This window comes from Temnothorax longispinosus, chromosome 12 (genome assembly GCF_030848805.1).
Source record: "Temnothorax longispinosus isolate EJ_2023e chromosome 12, Tlon_JGU_v1, whole genome shotgun sequence".
NCBI lineage: Eukaryota > Metazoa > Arthropoda > Insecta > Hymenoptera > Formicidae > Temnothorax > Temnothorax longispinosus.
Window position 1 is genome coordinate 13,335,794 of NC_092369.1, and position 24,090 is coordinate 13,359,883.

A 24,090-nucleotide genomic window follows, 5' to 3' on the forward strand; every position below is an offset into this window, starting at 1 on the left:
TATAAGACATATCTATGAGACATTAAACGATCTATCTTATGTAAGAATATATATTCTTCTAGAATTGTATGTGATGTGAAATATGACCGCCGGAGTAACTTCAATTTCTTTGAACGAGAACGTACAACGAGTGATTGATGTCGACGATATCGAACGAATGTCAGGTATAACGGAGAGGAGATTAATATAAAAGGTGAAATCGATAGACTCATATACTGGATCTATTGCTTTTCAAGGCGTTCAGAATCTAAACCGCAGATCTTTTAATCCACGAGAAGATGAAGCATTAAATCATCCGTTTCTAAGTGAACCGTCTTGGCCGCGTGTCGATCGATCACCTCCTCATGAAAGACGATGCAGACAACAGCGACGAGGACGGCAACGACGATGGAAACTTAGTAATTGCTTTCGGTGTACATCGGCTGGGAGAGACGAGGCACATAACTCGCAAAAATAGCCGCCCGAGAAATCTCTGATATGTCCGAAAATACCGAGATCGGTTTTTATATGAATGAATAAGACACTCGCGCTTCTCAAAGAGAATCCTTACTTACTTACCTTATACCTAAAATACATATTTTGTTTTGTAAATGCTTATGTGTGCGTAAACACGATGGACAGATCTATAATATTTCTGGAAATAACGCAATTTAGAAAAACATATTTTAGACTAAAGTTGTTCGCAGATTCAAAAAGGAACTTTTGAATCAATGCTTCTATCAATGAATGATGGAATATTTTTTCTTTTCTAAAAGACGCTATAAAGAGTATTTAAAAATTATTAATTTCTTAAAACAGAATGATTTATTACTAGATCTCGTTATTGGTATTATTATTTATTAATTTATAATTAACAGGTAATTATCTGCTGTTATTAAAATTTCTTAATGTTTCTACCCAAGCAATTTTAACTTTGCCTTAAACTTTCTCGCCAGTACTATATATTCAATTTCTTATTATACAATTACCACCACACATAAGTGAGAGATATTACAGAGGATACGATATTAATCGAGTTGGAATTATATCCACTTTATAACATGTAATTATTTTATCGCAGGACATTCCCTCCTCGAGAGACGCACCACCCACGTACTCCTCGATATTCGCCGATTCGCTCTCGCACGAATTGACCTTCCCAGCGAATGATCGATCGTTCGTCGTGGCGCGAATTCCACCACCCACCTATACCCAAGCGCAAGGAATCGGTCTCGTGGAACCCTCGTCAGTGGATCCATTCGTCTCTGTATCCCGTAAAACGATCTCGAGATACCTTCACGACCAGCTCTAAAAGATTGTTTTAAAGCGTCGACTTTCATTTGAGATACGATCGCATGTCTCGTTAAAGTTTCCCTAAGAAAATCTTATCGTTATAACTATCGACTAACTCGTATGAGTTTCAACAATTAAATGGTTCTTAAAATTGCGAAGTATTTTGACGAGATATAAAAAAGAGATAACTCTCTCTCTCTCTCTCTCACTTAGAATATTTTTTCCAGGGAATTCGGCAATTAACGATTAACTCGTGCACTAGCTAATTAAAAAATTACTTCAATGTAATACAAATACTTAGTTCTGAAACGGCTAACAAGATGTATGATTGTAATCTAATTTTTTTTTTCAGCAAACACTACAAGTGACTGGCCGCGAGTACCCGCGGCTGCTATTTGTCCCCAATGCTCGACGCTTATTATCACTGTCGTGGTGGTGCGTCGATCTACGATTACTCACCTTACCGCATTAACGCTCTTTTTGCTGGGGTACGTTTAACATGCGAAAGTGACAAGTGAAATTTTGCCTTATAATAAATCATAGCTTTTATAAAGATTGCACTTTCCATTACACAATTTTTTATCGGTAATTTAATCGTTTATTAATTATTATATACTAATACTTATTTCTGTCACTTGTTTAATTCTTAGTCCCCAACATCGCTAATTAATTAACGTCCAAATGTGCCTAGTGCTTGAAATAATTAACAAACCATTTCTTTTGATAAATATTATAATTAATGTAATACATATTTAGCTTTATAACAAATATATAGATTGTTTACACATAATATAGCACAGCTATATAATAATAAATAATAATTTAGTATAGTTGGCGTTCTTCTTATCGCAGGTGCTGGCCATGCTGCGTGATACCGTACTGCATGGATTCCTTCAACAATACGGACCATTACTGTCCTATCTGTCGCGCGTATCTCGGAACTTACACGCCGCGATAAAACGAACGTCACGCGCGAAGCAATTTGGAGAGCGGTGTGTAGCGACTTTCTTGGTTTGAAAATATCTTACATATGCATCTCGCGTTCTTCCCATTATTCTTCATCTCGCGATCAAAAATGTGAGATGACGAAATAATATATTTATGCAAGCAAACTTTCCAAAAACTGCATCATGTTTAAGGTAATTGCTCTTATCTAACGATATGCAGCAATTATAATCAATTTAAGCGGCGAGAAAGTGAAGCACTTATCGCGACTCAGGGGACAAACACAATGCGTTATTCGGGGAGTCAATTAAATTTCTCGACTTTCTCTAAAACTCTTGTGTGTAGGTGGACGATTTAGCCCGCAGTCGGACATTTACAGTTTGCTGCATGGTATATAGACCGTGTAAACAGTATTTCTGGGTATATTTAACTTGACACCTTGGATCCGTGGAAGTTAGTTGACGTCCCGTCAAGTGAAATACGCGATCGGCCTTCGAGAATCGTGGTTTTCGCATTTCAATTTTTCGAAGAAATTTATATAATAAAAGTTTAATAAGGAAACCGTAATTTACCTGCGATATTCGAAATTTCGTAGCACCACCTTTTCGACTGTATAGAAACGCGCTGGGAATCTCAGAATGACCAAAGATTGGTCATTAATCGCGCTTCTGATGTGCTGCATCGTGTTTCGCGTTTACGTCGATGCCTGGAACAGTCGCGGCAGGCACAGAATCGCGGACAGAAGACGATTGTGGCAAATGAATGATAACGGACCTGCTCTTTCCGCCGCTGGGACGACGAAACGTAAATGGGAATTGTCAAAATTTCCGAACAATAATCGCACTCAAATCGCCAGGGAGAAAAGACGTGAGTGTAACATAAATATCACAGCTTAAGAAAATCCAAAAGAAAGGGAAAATAATTCTTTTTACAGTGTTCTTATATTCAATAATGATTTTGTGTCGTGTCAAAATTTGGAAAAATGATATTAAAGTTGTAAAAACGATCGATATATAAATAAATTTTTAAGACTATCAAAAAGCTACCTATCTTGGAGAAAATCGCATTCAGCGTTATAAAATTAATAAAGAACAACCGCGCTCTCTTCTTTTTTTTATCTGTAAAGAATAAGATTGTTTCTTTGTTGAGTTGTGTATTCGACAGCATGGTAAAGAGAGAAACATATTATGCAATTATTACGCACATTTGTTACATATAGTCCTCTCGCTGTTCACGCTGGTGACATTCGACAACACCATCTGCGGCGGATTGAACGGGGAGAACGGCACGTGCGTCGCCGCGGCGGAATGCGCGCAACGCGGGGGTGTCGCCAGCGGTGTTTGCGCGAATGGTTACGGGGTCTGTTGCATAGGTAAATATATACATTCGTTCTCCAAATTTGAACATTTCGACACTGGCCGTTTTCACGATGAAATTTCTCAATCCACATTTTTACTCCGTTCCCTCCGTAGTCACGGTCTCTTGCGGCGGGATAACCGCCGACAACAACACACACTTTGTCAACCCGAATTATCCGTCCACCTTCGACGGCATGGACTCGTGTCAGGTGACACTGGTGAAATCGGATCCAGATGTATGCCAGTATCGGTACATACATACACATATACATTATTAAGAATATTAAAACATTCGAATAACAATAAGTGTACAAATAATTAAGGAAGTAAAGTAAAGGGTGAGCTTTGGGAATAAGTTAACGTTATAATAATTTTAATTACTAATAAGATACGTGATTATATTATATAAATCGGACGTTTTGGCTCTGCTTTGAGCCATCATCAGCGATAATAAGTTAAATCAAAGTAAAAACTTCGACGATATAATTGTTAATTAACTTTTTAAGTTATTTATTCATTCAAGAAATTTTATGAAGATATCACCTTGCTCAGCTTGTTTTCCTTTTTCGTAGATTGGACTTCGTACAGTTTAATATCAGGGGCCCGGAAACGACGAATAACGTCTGCACTTACGACCAATTCATCGTTTCCGGTGGCAATCCGGTGCCGATAATATGCGGTAACAATGACGGAAATCACAGTAAGTGGCAAAAAAGGAGAGAGAGAAAGAGAAGAATATTCACTTATATCTTTTCTTCGTCGATACTACTGTTTAAGTCGCGATTCGATTCTCTAAGCGAGCTAAAATACTTTTTACAGTGTACATAGACACGGGAGTCGGCCAAACCAACCCGGTTACATTGACTTTCGTTACGAGCGGCAACTCCTTTTCGCGATCGTGGAAGGTTCGTATCTCGCAGATACGATGCAGCACGATATATCGAGCTGAGGAGGGCTGCCTTCAGTATTTCACCGGAGTCTCTGGCCAGATAAAGTCCTTCAATTACGATCCTACGACCGGGCTGCAATTGTCGAATCAAGATTACAGCATATGCATCAGGATGGAGAGGAACTTTTGCGGAATCCAATACATGGCGTGTCCTGACGATGGTAGACACTCTCTGTGTGTATATAGTGTAGAATAAAATAATAATGACTCTCCAACAATTTTTAACATATAGCTTTACTTTATTTGAATCTCTTTAGAGCTGACGGTATCTAGTGCAATTTATTTACAGCTCAAGGGATGATGATACCCCCCGCATTTGGTTCAGCGGGTCAAATAATGCGTAGCAACGCATTCACGCTGACAGGAAATACACAGGCCACACAGATCGTGTCGATGACAGGAACATCCTGTATGACTGATTGGCTGTCGATACCGTGCGCCACGAATTTGGGTCGGCTACCCTCGTTGCCGATGATATGTGTCGATCGATTGTGCGGCGGTACCTTTAACTCGGAAGCCCAGAACTTGAATGGGTCATCTGTTATCAGTGAGTACCTTTGTTGCTGATCCTGATCAGAAATCCATCAATTCTTTCATCATTGAATTATATTATTATTAAATTGTTTCTGGGCCTGTGTATGAAAATCAAATCGAAACTTAAAAATTGAAAATGCATGACGGATCTATAATGTAGGTGTAAGAAATAAAATATTTTTGCTTAATTTCGATCATATTGTGTATTATAAAGTTTCTTGGATCACTGAATATGAAAATTATATCAATGTAAAATGCTTATAATGGCGGATTTAATGATAAATGAAAAAAGTAGAATATTTTCAAATTCTAATAAAGTTTGCATTGAGACGCTTTCAAGATGTTCTTATGCAAAATATGTATATAAGTTCTATATAGGTATATATATACATATATCCACTTCTTCAATTATTCTTTCAGGCACTGTAAAGCCGTTCAGATTAATTTTTCATACGGACAGCACCGAGGGACCCGGCGACGTTGGAAATAGAGGCTTCTGTCTTAATTACGTACAACAACCGTGCACGACGAAATTAAAATAAAGGCCATTCCGTTAAGCATAATTGAAGGGACTTAAGCGTAAGGATTACGGAATTTCCCAATTATTTCGGAACTTTTAACACATATATTTTTTTCGTAACCATCGACGTACAAAGAGTACGCTTAAAAAGCAACTGGTAACTTAGCTTTATACATAAATGTGCCGTCGCATATAAATAAAAAAGTATGCGTGTCTCTCCCAACGTGTGCGAACATTCTTTTACATTCGTATCACGGGAACTCACCTGAGAAGAGAGACGCATCTTTCCAAATTTTTAGCTGTATCGTGTACTTAATATATGGAATCGATGACAAAGTACAATATAGTATCGATAAAATATTGCGAACTATAAAAACGGGACAGTAAAGATCATCGTCGTAAAAATTATCGTGCTACCGTAATTAATCGATCAATTATACAGAATAATAGCGGTAGAATATTACAATTACAACATTTATAATATTCACAAACTTTGCATCATTAACGTCTGCAGATTGGTAGATTGATTAAAAAGGGGGCGGAGGGATATAATGTAATTTAAACCAACGCTATAGATGTGTACATGCATTTATACATTTAATAAAATTGGAGAGAGATAGCTTTCTCCATCTTACTCTTAGAAAGCACAAAATTCCAGTAATGTGTGTGCTTGTAGACAAAATGCACATATAAACGCGCGCGCGCGTGCGTATGTGTATAGACTATATATGTATATAATATTGTATGTATACATATAATATACGGTATATACAGGCCGCACCCCATCAAGTTCAAAAAAATTTGATGAGAGACAATAATGAAGGGTATCAATTGAAACGAGAGTAATTATGTTTGAATATAATATTAAAGATATAATGATTTTTAAATAATATCGATTAAAATTGATCGTTCACTAGTTCCAATCACCGTTTAGTTACGTTTATAATTATGCCACTGCTATACGTTTCTGAATGCGGAAACAGGACCTCGCGAATGGCTAACTCCTAAATCATTTATTATTTAAAAATTGTCATATACTTTACTAAACCACTCGTTCAAGCAGTTAAGTAATTACTCTCATCTGGATCTCTTTTACCATATGTTAAATTTTTTTAATCTAACGGGACACATACTGTATATATATGCAGAGAATACGCATCGGGACACAATGTATACTATTTCAAATATGTAATTACCCATAAAAGTGATCAAATATTTTAAAAACCTTATGATTTATATATATTATATATATATTTTTTATTTATATAATAAAGAGAGAGAAAGGAGAAGTAGTGATGGGTCTGAGTATTAATTCTCTTCTTCTAAATGTTTTCGAACAATTCTATTGTCAAAGACTCCGGTTGCCTTTGGATATCATTTGAAATTACAAATTCTAGAAAGTCTTGAATTTATGTGTCTAGAAAATCTTTTTTTTTTAAGTTCGAGAATATATCTAAAATATTTTACAAATTTTTAAAAATAACAGTATATGTATAAAATAAAATGGATTGTGTACGTGAAACAATGTAAAGCGTTATGAAAGAGAAAGGATATACACATTTCAATATCTTCAAAATTTTCAAAACTCCCCGCACTTTAGGTATATTCAAGACTCTTTTAAAAACTATTTGGTTTTAATTTATTATAACTCCATAATTAGAATTATAATATTGAAAATTTGTGTTATATGTTCAAAATTCGATATACGTTGGTCCCATCACGAAGAAGAAAAGAGTATATAGAAAAAAGCTTTTTGCAGTTTGCTTGAGAAGGTACAAATAAAATACGTTCCTCTAAAGTAATAGATTTCTAAACCTTTTCTTCAAATGTTCTTGGAATGCTTGGTCAATTTTTCGTGAGACACTGCATAGTTATTAATATATCAGACGTTGGAGGAACAACGTTAAAACCATAATTCTGGCTGCGGTTTACTTGACGCTACAAATGCTTTGGAGCGTTCTTCTTCTCCTTCTTTCTTCATTGAAAGAAAAGAGAAGAGGAATGCTTCGAAGCATTTGTAGCGTCAAGTGAACCGCTGCCTCTATCGTTTAACCGTACAGCGGTATTACAATCGTTTCTCGTTATCGCTTTACGCATTACAAATCGAAACGTTCTCTATTCTAACGCAAATCAGATACCATTCGCCTTTAAAACATACTCGGAAGTGCAACGACGATCGGCTCGCTTTAAGAATGTTATGTCAAGCGAACTGATCTTATTCTACAGTCTAACAACCATCACTGTTACAATAAATTTTCCTTACGAATCTTTTAAAAACGGTACAATACTTCTTCCATCGTTTCATTCGATATAATTCAACATGTGATTCGCATTTACCTTTGAACAACTAATGTTAAAACGTGAAAATGTTAGCCCCTTACAATAACTACAGAGCAATAACATTGAAATTATTTACAACACAAAAAATAAATTAAAGAAGTCATGGGGTAGACGTCCGAAAATAAGAAATTTATTAAGCGAAAATGTTATTAGATGCACACGTATCCTTCGATGATTTGATTATTATTTAATTATTCTACGTGCTCTTACGCGAATAGCTATACTTATTCAATTCAATTTTGCATTTTATTGAATAAATAATACTGAACGTTCTCCGAGATCATCTCTATATATATGTATCCGATATTTTTTTCTTCCTTTTCTCTTTACAAGATAACCGTAAAAGTATCAAAGCGTTAGTGATTGATTGAGTAAACAATGTATTAATATCCCTAGCAAGAGTTGCCGATGTTGGACCAAGCAATCGTTACAGGCCGCTAAAGTATATATATTTCTAGTGACTGTAAAATTAATTATTCTTAACACTTAAGCGCCCGTGGCAATATTACCAGTATTAGCGATAAGCGTTTTAACTAGCACCACATGATCAAAGTGTAAAATTATCGAGGGATATGTATCGTGAAATGAATCTATTTCTCGACCGAACGTAATTTAGTACCGTAGACGAAATAGGCAAGATTTAAATTGCTTTCATTGTTGATTATTAAGTGGTAGTAATTCAATGTTGTCGCATATCACAAAATTGACAAGATAGAAAGAATCGCTCCTTGCCATTTATCTCGAATAATTATTTGTACTAAATAAATTTCATTTATACGGATCGATTGGTTAATGTCGTAAAATCGATATCGCATTTTGTACAAATCTGGCATTAGTGGCAGTGCAAGATCTGTGATGAACGGATTAACTGTTTTCAATCATTGCATTTTTTTTCACCATTTGAATTTATTAATCACAAATGTATACTTGACGCAAGTGAAATTATTGCCAAATATGGACCGAATATACGCAAATATTGACGTCGTTCGATTACAGTCTATGTACTCTGTAAGATTTTCCAAAAATATGTGTTTCAGTCTGTGTCGTATAGAATTCTCGAGTTGATTCTGTGCGACGAAAATCACACGCGCAACGTTACAAATCACTCTGCTAAAGCCTGTTAAATTTGAAATTGTTAGTGATTGGTCGAATATTGGCAACTCTCTGTCGTCAAGATGTAATACACAAACATGTCAAATATACGGATAAATCGACAAACAAAACACCCCTCAACGAGACTCGGGGGAATTGTTATTCTTCTTTTCGGTCGTTATATTCTGCGAGACGCACGCTCTCTTCCTTCTTTCTTTCTTTCTCTTTCTCTTTCATGCAATTATTCTTTATTCGCATGAGATTTCAAAAAATATGTCATCATGTCGATCGGTAGCGGAAACACAATGGTAGAGTTCTTTTCCGCCGATATCGTATTCAGTGTCTAAAATTAAAAGAAGAGCGTGGAAATGAAACGGTACGAAGATAACGACGACAATGTCTAATCATTAACAATACATTCGATCGATAGTAATAATATATTAACAAAGATAATCCCGCACATATGCACAAAAATTGACTAATAAGAATATTACCTGCAAATAACGGAGTTGCAAGGCAGCCGGTGAGTCGCCGATGACTTCCGATGCTTCCCGCAGAGCCCTGCTGGCCTTCTGTTCACCTTCCGCGGCGATCACCTGATGAAATAATTATGAGATCGGCGGATATTTAATGATATGAATAAAATAATTTTTTGGTTTTCTACATTATATGTATGTTAACGTCTTACTTTAGCGCGTGCTTCACGTGCAGCTTCGGCTTCTGCCGCCATAGCCCGTTGCAATTGAACAGGTAGTCGTACATCTTTGCTATAAAATCATAAAAAAGTTGCAATTTAATATTGTTGTTATGTAAATCTTTATCAACTTTATGATAATTACGTCTATTAAGCTATCACCAAATATTGGATCTGTTACAATAATTGGTTGATTCATATCAGACTTGTATTTAGCATTTTGAAGAACGTCAATATTATAAATTTTTACAATAGGATTTTTTATATAGGTTCAATTTAAACACAAAAATCTTATTAATCTTAATGTTTATACAAATCCCTTCCAAAGAGCGAAAGTTCTAATAATATACCTACTCAGTTTTAAATAAAACTCAGAAAAATTATTCCAGCACGTCATTAGCTATAATATATCTATTAAAGTATGTCAAGCATATTTTTAATGTTTATTTTTATGTAATTTTTTAAGATAATTTTAACTTTAAGTTTCTCAAAATTGTGACACAAGAGAGCACTTTAGAGGCAATTATATTCAGTCATTAAAAGTAATTATTTTTTGTTGAACATAAAAAGTTACATTTTATTAAATACGTCATTACTGCTATGTTAAACAGGACAAACGTTTTATATACTCACATTTCTACTCGTTCTACCTTTATTCCCCAAGTATCAGTGGCTTCGTCTAGAGAAACCTAATATAAACGCGATCATCAAAATGTCATTAATGCATATTAATTCACTTTTTTCACTTAGGTAACGTAGCAGAATTGTCTTAAATATCTTATATACCTGCATATTTCCGGAGATCGTTTCCCGCTCGCTTAATATTTCATGAAGCGGTCGCGTCCCCATGGTATTTCTCAGGGTTGTTTGAGCTAGCAGCCTCGTACTATGATGCGCGTTCTCCACATTCGCAATCGAAATGGTCGCATTATTAACGCGGTAGTAAACTACCGCATCAACGGATACTGTAACGCTATCCTTCGTCAATACCTAGTGTATGAACAGATAAATAAATTTATATCCTACATCGACATTCTATATATTTAATATAATTCTTAATTTCCATATAATATTTCCAGTTCTATAATTTTTTGTTTTTAATTTTAATTTTATTGTATATATATTTTTTCTACAATTTCCATATTTTATTAATATTAACAAATAAATAAAAAAATTTATATTTATTAGACAGAAATGTAGTTTTCAAGCAGTATTCAAGTAACAATCTTAATGGGCAATAATTGCGTCCAATTACCTCTTGCGGCGGTACGTCGTATGTCCGCGTTCGCAGATCAACGCGCGCGTAGTTGTCTATGCACGGCAGGATGAAAAAGATTCCTATAAGCGTGAACACGATTATGTCGCTTCAATAGTCGATAACAAATCGTGCGTAAAATGTTGAAGCGGTGACATAATATAAAAAAAGATGCGCCGTAAAAAAGGGTCGTAAATGTCAGCCGAATTATCTGGCCTTATATCTTCAAATTTTAGTCGCGCAGCGAGTACGAAAAATATCAAGTTTCCTCTTATAATATAATATAGCGTATATAATTGTAAATGCTGTATATATCTTAATAAGCAAGACAACTTTACTTTGAATGTACGACGAGAATCTCAAGCTGTTTTGAATGTTATTTGGAAGATTTATTATGAGAATCTATTCTTGAAAATCTTGAAAATTCTAAATACTTTGAAAATGTCTTAAAAGTTATTTCCTTATCACATAAACGATAGAAAAATACTTATTCTTTATTATTTTTCTTCTCATTATTTATTTTAAACGTAGATAATAATTTTATTTTAAAAAATCCTTCAAATATCTAAACATTTGTAAGAAAACACATTTTCCAGATATTATAAAATCTTTCAAGTATTTCCAAGCATGAAAAGCTCTAAAGAACTTTCAGTATCGAATAATATTTAAAACAATTCGAATCTTCGTATATGACTGAATTACTTGAAAATTTTCAAAGTTTAGACAAAGTTTAGGATCATTAGCTGTGCAGTAATAATTAAGCAGATTATATATTTTTCTAAAACAAATAAATTAACGTAATGGTGTTAATCTTACCGGGACCCTTAGCACCGCCCGATAGAAGACGCCCCAGTCGAAATATGACGGCTCTTTCATATTCTTGTACGACCTAAAAATTAAAAAAAAATATACATTTTGTATCGTAACTTGCAATTTCACTAGAATTTTGTAAATTGAAGATAATATAATTACATTTAATAAATATCATTACATTTAATTAATTTAATAAATACAACCGTGTAATTTAATACAATTTAATAAAATACAATTTCGCTAATAATCAGATGAAACCAGTCAAATTGATAACTTCACTTTATAAAAATTAAGGTTGCAGAGTAATCGATGACTGGCACTGCGGTGCCGTAAATTAATGCTCATTTTTATCGCGGAATTAGTAGGAAAGATCGCTGATACGGGCTATTAATAAGATAGCTTAATGAAAGCATATGATATAGCTGCGCATTGATACATATCGCGCTCAATGAGCCGCTTTAATAAGATCGCTGTGAAAACGAGCACTGTGGACAAAGACAGTATTATACACAAACTCCATGTAACTATAGTTACACTGGAACAACATTGCTCATTAAAACGCTCGTCGTCGCAACCGTCAACGAATAGCGAGAAATTTCGCAGACGAGAATAGCATTTCGAGGGATTTTTTTTTAACTTTTCTCTTCCTCCGAAGAAGACTCTTACCTTAAAGCAAACGAAGAGGGAGAACGGCATCGTCAATATTACGACAATCCACGATAATACCACCAAGATGTTCCCGCATGCCGTCGAGTCTGACTGCGCGCTGTCATCTGCTACAATGCAATTTTTTGCAACGTTATTCGTTAAATAGTCGAAAAGATTCGAATACGCGATGTGAAATAAAAGATAAGTGCAGTCTCGAAATTAATTGAAGAGTTTATTTTCATTCAAACCGTATTAAATCTCAAGTAAATAAAAAATGTACCAATATGTAATATTATTCGCGTGAATTTATGTATATTTTCTTCGCTTAGGGCCATATTACAGTCGGTCTTTCTTATTTACTTGAATGTTATCATAAACGGTTATGACTCACTTAATATTAAATTAATATTATATCAAATAAATACCTTTAAAATGATTTTTGGCACAAATAAGATTTAGTACACACATAAAATGTATGCGTGTACATATACATGTGATACAAAACCGACTAATACGTCAGTCAAAGAGTGAAAGGTTGAAGTGTTTTAAAGAAAAATTCAGTAATATTGATAATGATAAAATTAATAAGTTTCTACGCACTTATTTTATTATTGTGCCAATAAAGGGAACGTGTAAACACATGAAGGGGCAGAATTCCTTCCTACGCACCTCATCCTACAGAAAAACTTAACTTAACACAATTTGATCTAATTTAGCCTAAAATTAGACTAGTTTGTGACGACATGTTCCATCAAATTGAAGCAATTTTCGCTTGAGTTGAAATCACATTAGAGACGTCAACTATAACATTTAAGGTCAGGATCGTTCTATATCCGCGATTTGCGAACTCTTGCAAATAACTTAACGCCATTATTTTAATGTTATTTCAATTAATTTTTACTTTTACCAAAAACTCTTTTGAATATATTTATTTAAAAACATATACTTTTATACTTTCGAGTTTCATGAGAATTGAAAGTTGGTCCTTTTCGAAACTACAGCTCTATATTTTAAACAATAGATTTATTGTATAGGGATTTATGAAGAGGAAATTATATTGAGGTGACCTTAGCGACCTAATTTCTAATTACAGCACTCGTCAATAGTTGGGCGAAAGTTGGGCGTGTATCCTAAAAAGTTGCCATCGGATAACGACAACGTCAACACAATTACGTCGTTGTCGCTTGTCATAATTGTCCGTGACGGCTGTTATCTAGTTTTTGGAGTGTACGTCTGATAACGTCCAGTGAATATTTCCGATTCTGACCTAACTTCCATTCTTGTCAAATAATTCAGACAACAACTTGCAGTTTGCTTCTCGTCTTTTACTATCTCAGGTTCGCAATTAATGACATTAAGGATAAGAACCTGCCAGTTATATTATTGGCAAAATAAAGCAATCAAAATATTTGTCTCAATCAGTTTTTTAATTGAGTCCTAAATTAAAACTTAAAACGGAAATTTAAAACAAGATTTAATTTTTTAAATAAAATTTATCTAAAACTGAGAGAAGATTAGAATTGAACAGTAGCTTTATTTGAGAAAAAAAAAGATAAATAGCAAATTAAATAAGGTTGATTCGCTCGCTGCAAGTAAAGCTATAAACTAAATCCTATAGGCCAACGACGAACATAAAATCTACTTCAATGTTAAATACTAATTTTTTTAATAAGAAAGAAGAAAACTTAAACATTATACATAACCGAATATTTTAACTTTAGTAAGTCTTCATCAGCGGTGAGTTATTTAAATATGAACATTGAATCATGTTAAGTGATATGTCAAGAATTGATATCGGAACTTAGAGTAAAAATAATCAATGCATAATCACAAAATTAATAGAGTTTTTATTCCAAGTTCTGATATCAATCCTTGACATATCACTTAACATACTTCAATGTTCATTATTAAATATTTAAGTTATTCAGCGCTGGATGACGACTTAGTAAAGTCAAAACTTCTTTCTTAAATAAATTAGCATTTAACACCTAAGTTCATTTTATGCTCGTCCTTGGTCTACGATTTAGTTTATAAATAGCAAAGATCTGCAATATTCATCAGCAATGTAACATTTCACGGAACGATTTCAATAACTTCGATGACGTGATTTAACATTTAATTCTAATTATATTCTTGTAGCGAGAAATCGCAAATCTAGTTTCCATTTTTCTAATTATTACTAAAAATAGATACACGATAAAAAAATTATGAAATTATTGTGTAAAAAACTAACACTAATTAATTTTAATTTCATTGTTTACATCCTATTACATTATTTGCCAATAATTATTTTTGTATAACTCGATTCAATGTAGCATTCAATCTTATCATTATTTTCAGCCTTCAAAATACTTTCAAAAATAATTTTTATATCATATACTCGTCCCTTTTGCAATGTGTGTTCCCTGGAAATCTATAAGTACAGTTCTCAGAAAATTATCGCATTATCTGTGATTCATTTGCATATAGAATTCTGTCGTCTTTGAATAATATTAATGTTGACTGTTGCACAAGAATGCGAAATTACTTTGTGCGACAAAGTACGACCTATATAGGTATATGCTTCATCCTCATCGTTCCTGTTGTCATAGGAATAAAAAATATATTATATTCATTTACCCAACTAATCAATATTGATTAATCTTGTAGACAATATTTATTTATCCGACACTGATCTCATAGGGTATGATAAAATTCTCTACGATATTATCACAGGATAATTAACCAGCCTCGTTAAGCATTCCGGACATGAAGCACAACGCGATTGTAACACGTAAATAACGTGTTATCGTAAACATACATATAGTCTCTATTAGAAGTGGTATCGAAAAGCGCAATTTTTTCGCATTATTTTCATTATATTATAGTGAATAAATCTAGAAGCGTAGAACTCTTGCGCACACGCGCAAGTGCACGTAATTCTCGAGGCACAATTGCACAACAGCATGATAACAGTACTCGTACATACACGATGATTGATTATTTCCGATCGCAGGAGTTAACGTGCGATCATCTTTTCGAAGCTAGACACTCGCGTGCAGATTTTTAATATCGGCAAAATAATTTTGCAATTATTTCTCCCTTCACTGAATTTACACGAGCGACAATGGATAAGCTGTAAAAATATTTTTACAAAACGCTCTTGTGTGTGCGCATACACACACACGTGCGTATGTATATAAGTATATGTACAATTGTCATTGATTCTATACTAATGCCTTCGGCTGCTCTACAAACCGATCAATATGCATACGTCATAGAGAACACACGTGCACACAACCTACATTCGAAAAATTATTCTAATTCTACGATACTGTGTTTCAGGGAAACGCCCAATGAAATTTCGGAAGAAACCCCCGATCGATTTTTATTTAGCGCTTGATATTCGTCCAAGCGAAATATTTACCGCCGGGACATAAAACGCCAACGTAATCTCGGCGAATTTCGATACCCGACGGTATCGAAATTGCAGGCGCACGAAAGTGCGATCATAATCTTTCGAGAAGTGTGATTTGGCTTTCGAAAGATTGTCGTGCAGGCGTGCAACTTAAGATAATAATTTTATTTTTGTTGAGTTTGCGCAATATAAGACTTATTGTATAACCTTTGTAGCTCAACTTCTTGCACTTTTCCTTTATTTTTTTCCTGTAACGTTTAATTATATATACTTATTTCATTTTAAAAGTACAAGGAACTTTAACGTAGTTAAACAGCTACGAAGGATAGACTTGCAGTGTCTAACAAGCGTAGAATAAAATGAACATTTCGACAAATCAATTATCTCTGAGTTGCATGTACAATATTCGTAAACAGACATAATCTCAATCTGGCTCCCAAAACGCATCAGAGAAACGTGACAATTTACAGATAAAACGGTAATAATAGTAATAGCAGTTTTTGTTTCATCCTGAGGAAATATGAATATAAATGCTTGCGCACATTTTTCTTTTTCTTTTAATTTACGCTAATTTTTTGACAGTTTTTTTCTCTATTCTCTATTTCGTTCTTATTATGTCATCTTATTTTAATATTATGCCATTTTATATATAAATATAGTAAAAATATATTTTATACATGAAATATATATTTATATATAAGGTAAAAAATATAGAATTTAGATAACAGATAATATTCATCAAAATAAATAATAAATATTTATCCAGCGTAAAAGTTGAAAAAAATAATTGACATGAATTAACCAAAGGAAAAGAAGCATGGCAATAGATGTAAGAAAAAGTATGTATTAAGAAAAATACTTAACATTAGCCAATATAGCCGTATTGTAACAGAAAAGAATTGTAATAATACAATGTACGAAGGGAAAATGGAGACAAAGCGCAATGAGAATTGATTAATAATTCGGTCCTCACTGTTCAGCGTTCATAGCAAGTACATTAAGCGTCTCCGTGTCACCGGTCTGCGTTAAATCGACAGAATTTTGTCAATCCTCATTTCCAGTCGCTCACCTCGCTCACCTTCCGTCATCTCGGATACAATCGGCAGCGTCCTGCACTATCCACTCCACCGGACCGTTGATGCCAGCGGCTCGGGAAGATGGTAGATATTTCGCGTTTCACAGGAACGAAGTAGAGGTGGAGAATCGAACGGACTGGATTAGGAGCGCGTTATTCACCTCTCTCACGGTTTACCGCGACTAAATATTGCTGCCAGGGTAAAATCTCTCTCTCTCTCTCTCTCCTTCTGCCCGCATTTCCCTTTCCCTCTCGCGCAACCAGCTCACCCTCGCTCTTTCCCTTTCGGCCCAGTAGCCACCCTTTCGTCTGTCCCTTTCCCTCGTCCTCGTCGAGGCAGCATGCGCGAGATGCGCGCTCGCGGCCACCCTACCTTCGCCGGCTCTGCCGCCCATCCTTCACCCTCTCCGCCACTCTTTCATCCCTCGCTCTCTATCTCTACGTCTGTCCCTCTTGTCCGCAAAACTCTTCCTTCCTTCGGTTAATCATTCTCTCTCTCTCTCTCTCTCTTAGTCTTCCCCCCTTTTAGTTTTCCCTCCGTTCGACCACCCACGTGCCCGTTGTTGTTCACGAGGGTGAGACAATGCTCGGGTAATAACACGCGCCCATCATCCCAGGGAAACGAACAAACTGGTTTATATTTTCGATTTTTCTTTCGACACGAGTAGATGCGCGCTGAAACTTCAGCGAAGCATGAGTCATAGTCTTCTTCCCCAAAAAATGGAGCAGCATTTTATTTCACAATTCGCGCTACAAAATAGAAAGATTATTTCGAAGAAATACCTGATAACTCAGGCCTCCCGATAACATGAGGGTAATTCCAAAAAAAAGTTCTGTAAATATTGAAAATTATGAGTTACTTAGATACTCTAATTTTATATTTCCTTTGTTTTATTTAATTTAACACAATATAAAAGGAAAATTCTTTTTCTGCCTTTAGTCTTCAGTATCTGACTTACGGGTACAGTGTCATATCATGACTTGTTGAATGTATTCGTAAGAGCTTTATTCACCTGAAGAGGGTCCGAATTTCGACCCAGTTTGTTCATTTTGATATTTTATATTCACTGGCGAAGAAAATTTCCTATCATTATTGAGAATTATAACAAGCAAATGTCGCTTGTTCTTAAATTACCGACAGATTTCTGTCCTGTGATAAAAAAATATCATAATTGTATAATCAAAACGAGGTATAAAAATGGCAATAAGAGCCAAGCGCAGTAAGTAGGACGCGTATATTTTTTATTAAAAATAATTCTTGTAAAAACTTTTGTAGATATAAGATAAGTATCGTCAATAGTATATAGATAGCGTAGTTCTTTCAGTCCTCTTCAGCGCAATTATAATATAATATTAAACATAGATAAAATCGTAACGTGGTTAAAAATGTAAAAAAAAAAAAACAAATTAAAAAATTAATCGTTAGTATATAAAATTTAATCGGAGGTCTCTTACGTCATTCTATAAAAAGTAAAGAATTCAGTATAGTTTCCGATGTCTCATATTTTTGTCGTATCTAATAATGTCCATATAAAAAAATTAAAGGTAAAACATGCTTTGGGACTTCTCGCATTCATTTTCATTGCAAAGAGCGTAGGCAAAGATAACTGTTCGTATCACCAGAGATATCAGAATCATAAGGTAATTTTTTTTTAAGATACTTTCGGATTCTCTAAGAATTTATAATTTGTAGGAAACGCGCTAATTTTACCGCAGTCTTTATGTACTTGTTTATATCGTATAAAATGTTCGTGCGTGCTAGATCAGCTAGATCATCGTCGGAATGGTCATTTACACGTGCTCGACTGTTATCATCGCCCGATCAAATTGTGAAAGTCGAAACAACAAAAGCTTATCGAGAATCTATCGGGGACTACTCGACGGCGGCGGCGACAGTGTTATACATCGTTTCCCGGGGAAAACAAGGCGACATTGTTCGTCGCCAGCCCCTAGGGTAATTTCTGTCTCCGTTCTGGATATTTCATTCGACTTATTTTCCCGAGTATAAGCATCAGCCGCGTGCGACCGGCCGGTCGCCGCGAGCTTATAGCGAGTCTATAGAAAGCGCTGTGTAATACAAGGTGAATGCTAATGCGTTCCAAGTTCACGTATTCTTGTAAAGGGTGTACCAGATCCAGTACTTCTTTCGATTAATTTAGACTTCGATTTTTCCTCGATGAAAATGCCGAGGGAAATCGTCGTCGGTCATTCCAGTAATTTTGACGACGCGAGGATAGCTCTCGAAATCATTTTAAGCGTGTTGTATAAACTTCTAAACGACGGTATAAAAACCAAACATCACAATAATTAACTTAATATTAATATTATTATTAATTCTCATATGCCAATATATTACATACGAATAACAAAAATCACAAAGATCACATTAAATTAGATTAAATCACGTACAAAAGTTAAACTAAAATTCTTAATTTTGTATTTGTAGCATTACTAATGAGACATATTTTTATCTTATTATATATTTATTTATTAATATATCTTTAGTGTTCATAATTTAAAAACTGAAAACTATCGTAATCTAAGATTTTTTTCCGTCGTTCTTTTACCTCGAAATTTAACTAATTAATTAATTAATTACAAGCAATTATTAAATCACGCTTGCCAATATTATTGGAATTTTGTCTATCTCATCTGTCAAGTTATTAATTACTGTATATTAATATTAAAAGTACATCAAACATTCTAAAATAATAAATATGCATGGGCAAAAATCATTTAAAATTGATTGAAGAGTATGTCGATCTGTCATCGGTTTTCAAAATTAAAGCTTATTCAACAGCTCTTTTTCACTTTTTTATCAATAAACATATCAGAAATTACAAGCGTCCTGTTATTTCCGCGAAAGAGAAATTAATATAAAGAAATATAATCGACCAAAAAATTCAAGCTAAAAAACAGATCTGGACAACAAAACTGCTCGTTTCGGGATGTTAACGACACGGAAAGAACGGGCGGCCAAGATCAGCCGTATATGCGCGGATTTTTTCACCTGAAACGAAGCGAGTTGCCCCCGTAGCCGATTGTTCCACTTACTATGTTTGACGCGCGATTATTACTGATCACTGACAGCCGTGAGACGGTAAAATTGGAACGCTTTATCGTGAGCCGCAAATTATTAGGTGACACAGGTATGAGAATACTTGGCTCGAAATAATTTGACAAGAAATAGAAAAGTACAAAAACGATAGCGTGCCGCTTCTTTTCACAGGCATCTTTGCGAAGCGATAATACGCTCTACTTCCAACAGCCTGAATTTCACGAGAGCATGTAGCTACTATTTTCGTCGGTAGTCTATAATTACAGCCTGATGGATGTAAACGCGCGATTTCGCATTTATTCCGCGAATTTCAACCCGATAATAAAGGGAAATTTAGCTACCCTCCTATCGATGTCTTGTTAAAAGTTTGCCATGTCATATATATATATTTTTTTACTGATATAAGCAACTTAAAGATATAGATATATATTTGACTGAAATAGTAGGGAATAAGAGATATATTATTTACTGGAATTTAAGAAATGTATACATTGTATATTCCTTAAATTTTACATTTTGTAGATAATCAGTTCCAACCCCCCCCTCCCCAACAGTTTTTTTTTATAAGATAAAATCAAACGATAAAATTATCGACGGACTATCGTACAATGTTGAAGTTCGGCCACATATCAAGAATGACCTTCTTTACACTCGTGAAATAATTCATTTGTCGAGCCTAAGGTTGAACAACGATGTTATAACCCTTCGTCTGACTTCCGCCACGTACACGCTCGGAATAATCATTAGTATTAATGGTTACATTCGTGAAACGAAAATGACGCACGTATTAATGTTCATCGGTTACATTTTTCAAAATAATTTCAAGATAAGACAAAAGAAATGGATAAATAACGACAAATAAATAAGAACAAAATAAGAAGTAAAACAAACTAGATAAAAAAAAACACAATTTCTTTATATGTGAAAAATAGACTAAAATTAGGAAAAATAGAATAAAATATAAAAGCAAAGAAAAAAGGATTATAAAAACTGTACGTGCGTCACACGTTCTTCTTTCTTTCCCGCTTTGTAATCGAAATTAGGATATGACGTACAAGTTCCATCGTGTAAATTTCTCTGTTATACAATATTTTAGTTTTGTTGTAAAGAACTCACATCCAATGATCCGTTTGCGGATGTCGTCGGGCCGGGTGTTAATCTGCATCGTTGATCCATTGCTGTTGCTCATGGTCGCCATAGGTATATCGGTGGGATTGACGCGCGATTCGAACCTCGCCACCTGGATAAACAAAGACCAGTAAGTAAATAATAGAATTCAATTAGCATTTTCATTATACTTCGATATACTTCGTATCATCATCAATATACTATATATATAACGCATTTCATTATTAATACATTGCAATGCATATAAAGTGCGACGCGTTTGAACACTTGTTTGATTTTATATCAGTCTTCATCTCTTTTACATTATATACTTAGAATTAATAATTGTTAAAAAAATATCGTTTAAGAAAGTTCTCTTCTGAAATCTTAGTCCTATATATCAAAAAAGATTTGCAAAAGCACCGTAGAAATTACATCGCAAGATTGCGATACATGTCAACTTGGTACAAACGTATTAGATTGCAGAATTGTTAAAATGTCTGCCTTAAAAGGATCACAATTAACATCGTGACATTGTAAATTGTCTTATATAAGTAATATTGTTGTTGCAAATGAGCAATAATATTGCATAACAGAGAGATCCATTGTAATCCGAAGAGAACAATATAGCTTTAATTGATCGTAACATTATATAATATTATCATGTATGTAGACACAAAATGTCTATTATCTATAAAACAGATCTAGAATTTTCATGAAATTTTAAAGATTTGATAAAACTCTCATCGAATTTTATCATATCTTTCTTGAAACTATCTCTTTGAAGATCTTATTGTCATGTCACAAATATCAAGTGCTGAAATTTTAATATCAAAGTGCTGTATAATCTGTTTAACATTTTTTAGATTTTTCGATAAGCTTCGTTTTCTTTTAAACCTATCTTTATAATACATAATGTTAATACTACCTTGTATTCATATATAACAAAGAACTATTAATCCTATTATATTCGTTGGAGATAAAAAGACCAAAGTTTTACGCAAAACTCCTGTTCTTCTCTTATTCGCATTTTTTCAAATTTTATACTTGAGACGATTAGCTCCTCGTTTCTTTCCTATATAATATTCCCCAATGTGTAAATAAAAAAAAGAAAATAATTTACTTTAAATTTGTCTTGAAAAATGTTTTAATTTTGTTTAAAAATTTAAATGATAAAATTAACTTGATAAATGAGAGAACTCTGAGGAAATTTTTGCCAAGATTCGAATAAGCGTTTCTGACTAGTCAAATACATTTTTCGTTAGATAATAATTGCTATCTTCCTTTATAGTCATCACATATTGTATCGTATGACGCAAATACGTCGTACGCGGTATGACGCGAAACTTGATCGTCTTCTATACATCCGCCTGCAATATTATATTACAATTAATTACAGCTTATATGTCACATATTAAGTTCGCTATTATTTTTGGAAAAATACGCACGGAGAAGAACGACAGAATTTTTTTTTTCCTAATCGATTCGTCAAATGTCACCGCTGTATTTACAATATTATTGCATTATCGTAAATATATCCACGTCCAAATATTAAACCTCGCAATTATTTTATAGAAAACATGCACAGAGAGAGAAAGAGCGATAGAGAGAATTCTTTTTCCAAATCGATCCGTTAAATATGTCACCATGCCACCACATTATTGCTTCGTCGCAAACAAATTACGTCCAAACGTTGCAACGTCAATATAAACCGCGATCCTTCGGAAGATGAACATTTCAACCACATTCGCTGCGTCCCGTTTCGACAATAATGCAGCGGCTGCGGCGCACCATACGCAACAATATAATTGCAATCTCACGACGAAATACCTCCACGGCCGTCCCGCGTCGTGCGTTAATTTTTAACTGTCGCTTGTCGCGTAAATATATATTTTTATATATTTTTTTTTTTATCGGCGTTCCCGAGATATTTGCTACAATATTGCCGCGACCTGGTTACTTTGCGATCCCGTATGTCAACCCGCTCGAGCGAAGATCACTCCGATCACCTCCGATGCCGCTCGCACCACCTCCACCTCCACCACCACCACCGCACCAACGCAACGTTTCAACGTGAGCGAGATAAACGCGCGGAAACCGAGTGATTGATGCACATCCGCGATACCGCGCTCGCACCTCCGCTCCCTAGTCCCTAATCGGTGCCATGTGACGCGGTGATTAAATCACGTCTTCGATTCTCGGAGCACGCACGCGAGCCGTCCGGCCTGAGCCTCTCCTCCGTCCAGCTTATTTCGCCGGGATCGCACATACGCGCAAATTCGCGATGCCGAGAGGTCGTTCCACTCTCTCTCTCTCTCTCGCCCGTCCTTATCCGCCTCTGGCGGAGCATCCCTCTCGCCGGCAGGCGGAAAGGATCAAATTCTGTATTTTTCTTTTTTTTTTTTTTCACTTGTCACGGACGACAGGGAATAATTCAACGGGAACAACGAGCTCGGATTCGCGAGGGGAGCGCGATTTTTGTTTTGTTTTCTTTTTCCATCACCTTGCTTCACTGTGCCGACGACGCGTAACTTGTTGACGGGGGGTGTAGAACAGGCAGGACGGGAGTGAAGTCGTCGTCACGGCGTCGCGACGCTTTATAGAACGGTCCGGGCGCCGCCCCGACGAGTGGGTAGTGCACGCGACTTTGGTGCGCCTCGCGGGTACGAACCGTAGCCGTCCGTATAGTCTGGTATAGTCACCCACACCCCCACACCCGTCGCCCGCGTCGCACGTTTCGCACGTCCCGCGAGCTCTATTTATTGCGGCAACATTGCCGCGAAATTCGTTCGCAGATCGGAACGAGAATATTTCATCACGCTGGGCGTTCTTCCCTTTGATTTCAAAATTACTACAATTTATCCGGATATATTTTACGATTACTTTTGTAATTGAGGAATTCATTTTTTTTAAATTATTATTAGGGATTTTATTCATACGATATTGCTAAAATGTCTTTTTTTATGCAAAATATTGCTGATATTGTATTCTTCGTTGCGAAATTTACTTGCTGCAGATCGGGACGAGAATATT

The 24,090-nt window shown here is 35.0% G+C and overlaps 2 protein-coding genes across 3 annotated transcripts; one reads left to right on the forward strand and one right to left on the reverse strand.

Annotated features, from left to right (window-relative positions):
* The first annotated feature begins 467 nt into the window (after positions 1-467).
* LOC139822931 (uncharacterized) lies at positions 468-7,031 on the forward strand. 2 transcript variants are annotated; one of them, XM_071795129.1, is made up of 9 exons: positions 468-1,760; positions 2,125-2,223; positions 2,835-3,084; positions 3,437-3,589; positions 3,690-3,825; positions 4,148-4,275; positions 4,395-4,685; positions 4,814-5,071; positions 5,479-7,031. In XM_071795129.1, the coding sequence occupies exons 1-9, from the start codon at positions 1,677-1,679 to the stop codon at positions 5,598-5,600; spliced, it is 1,521 nt and encodes a 506-aa protein (XP_071651230.1). In that variant the 5' UTR covers positions 468-1,676; the 3' UTR covers positions 5,601-7,031. The 2 variants fall into 2 exon arrangements, with proteins under 2 accessions (XP_071651230.1, XP_071651228.1); XM_071795127.1 differs by lacking the exon at positions 468-1,760 and having other exon boundaries at positions 2,128-2,264; positions 2,813-3,084.
* On the reverse strand, positions 6,151-22,819 carry LOC139822932 (band 7 protein AGAP004871). Its single transcript, XM_071795130.1, has 10 exons — positions 22,742-22,819; positions 21,067-21,190; positions 12,439-12,548; positions 11,776-11,848; positions 10,960-11,042; positions 10,491-10,694; positions 10,338-10,393; positions 9,699-9,777; positions 9,505-9,606; positions 6,151-9,353 (listed from the first exon to the last, which is right to left on the reverse strand). The coding sequence occupies exons 1-10, from the start codon at positions 22,802-22,804 to the stop codon at positions 9,252-9,254; spliced, it is 996 nt and encodes a 331-aa protein (XP_071651231.1). The 5' UTR covers positions 22,805-22,819; the 3' UTR covers positions 6,151-9,251.
* Positions 22,820-24,090: the final 1,271 nt, after the last annotated feature.

What these genes read in the sequence shown, in the direction of transcription:
- LOC139822932 (XM_071795130.1), bottom strand. Translation starts at nt 22,804, where the DNA reads ATGTGGTTGAAATGTTCATCTTCCGAAGGATCGCGGTTTATATTGACG. An exon ending in ACGACGTACCGCCGCAAGAG is followed by an intron (nt 10,695 to 10,959) that starts GTAATTGGACGC and finishes TTCATACACTAG; the next exon opens with GTATTGACGAAGGATAGCGT. An exon ending in TGCAACTCCGTTATTTGCAG is followed by an intron (nt 9,354 to 9,504) that starts GTAATATTCTTA and finishes TTTTAATTTTAG; the next exon opens with ACACTGAATACGATATCGGC.
- LOC139822931 (XM_071795129.1), top strand. Translation starts at nt 1,677, where the DNA reads ATGCTCGACGCTTATTATCACTGTCGTGGTGGTGCGTCGATCTACGAT. An exon ending in TTACGGGGTCTGTTGCATAG is followed by an intron (nt 3,590 to 3,689) that starts GTAAATATATAC and finishes TTCCCTCCGTAG; the next exon opens with TCACGGTCTCTTGCGGCGGG. An exon ending in TAACAATGACGGAAATCACA is followed by an intron (nt 4,276 to 4,394) that starts GTAAGTGGCAAA and finishes TACTTTTTACAG; the next exon opens with TGTACATAGACACGGGAGTC.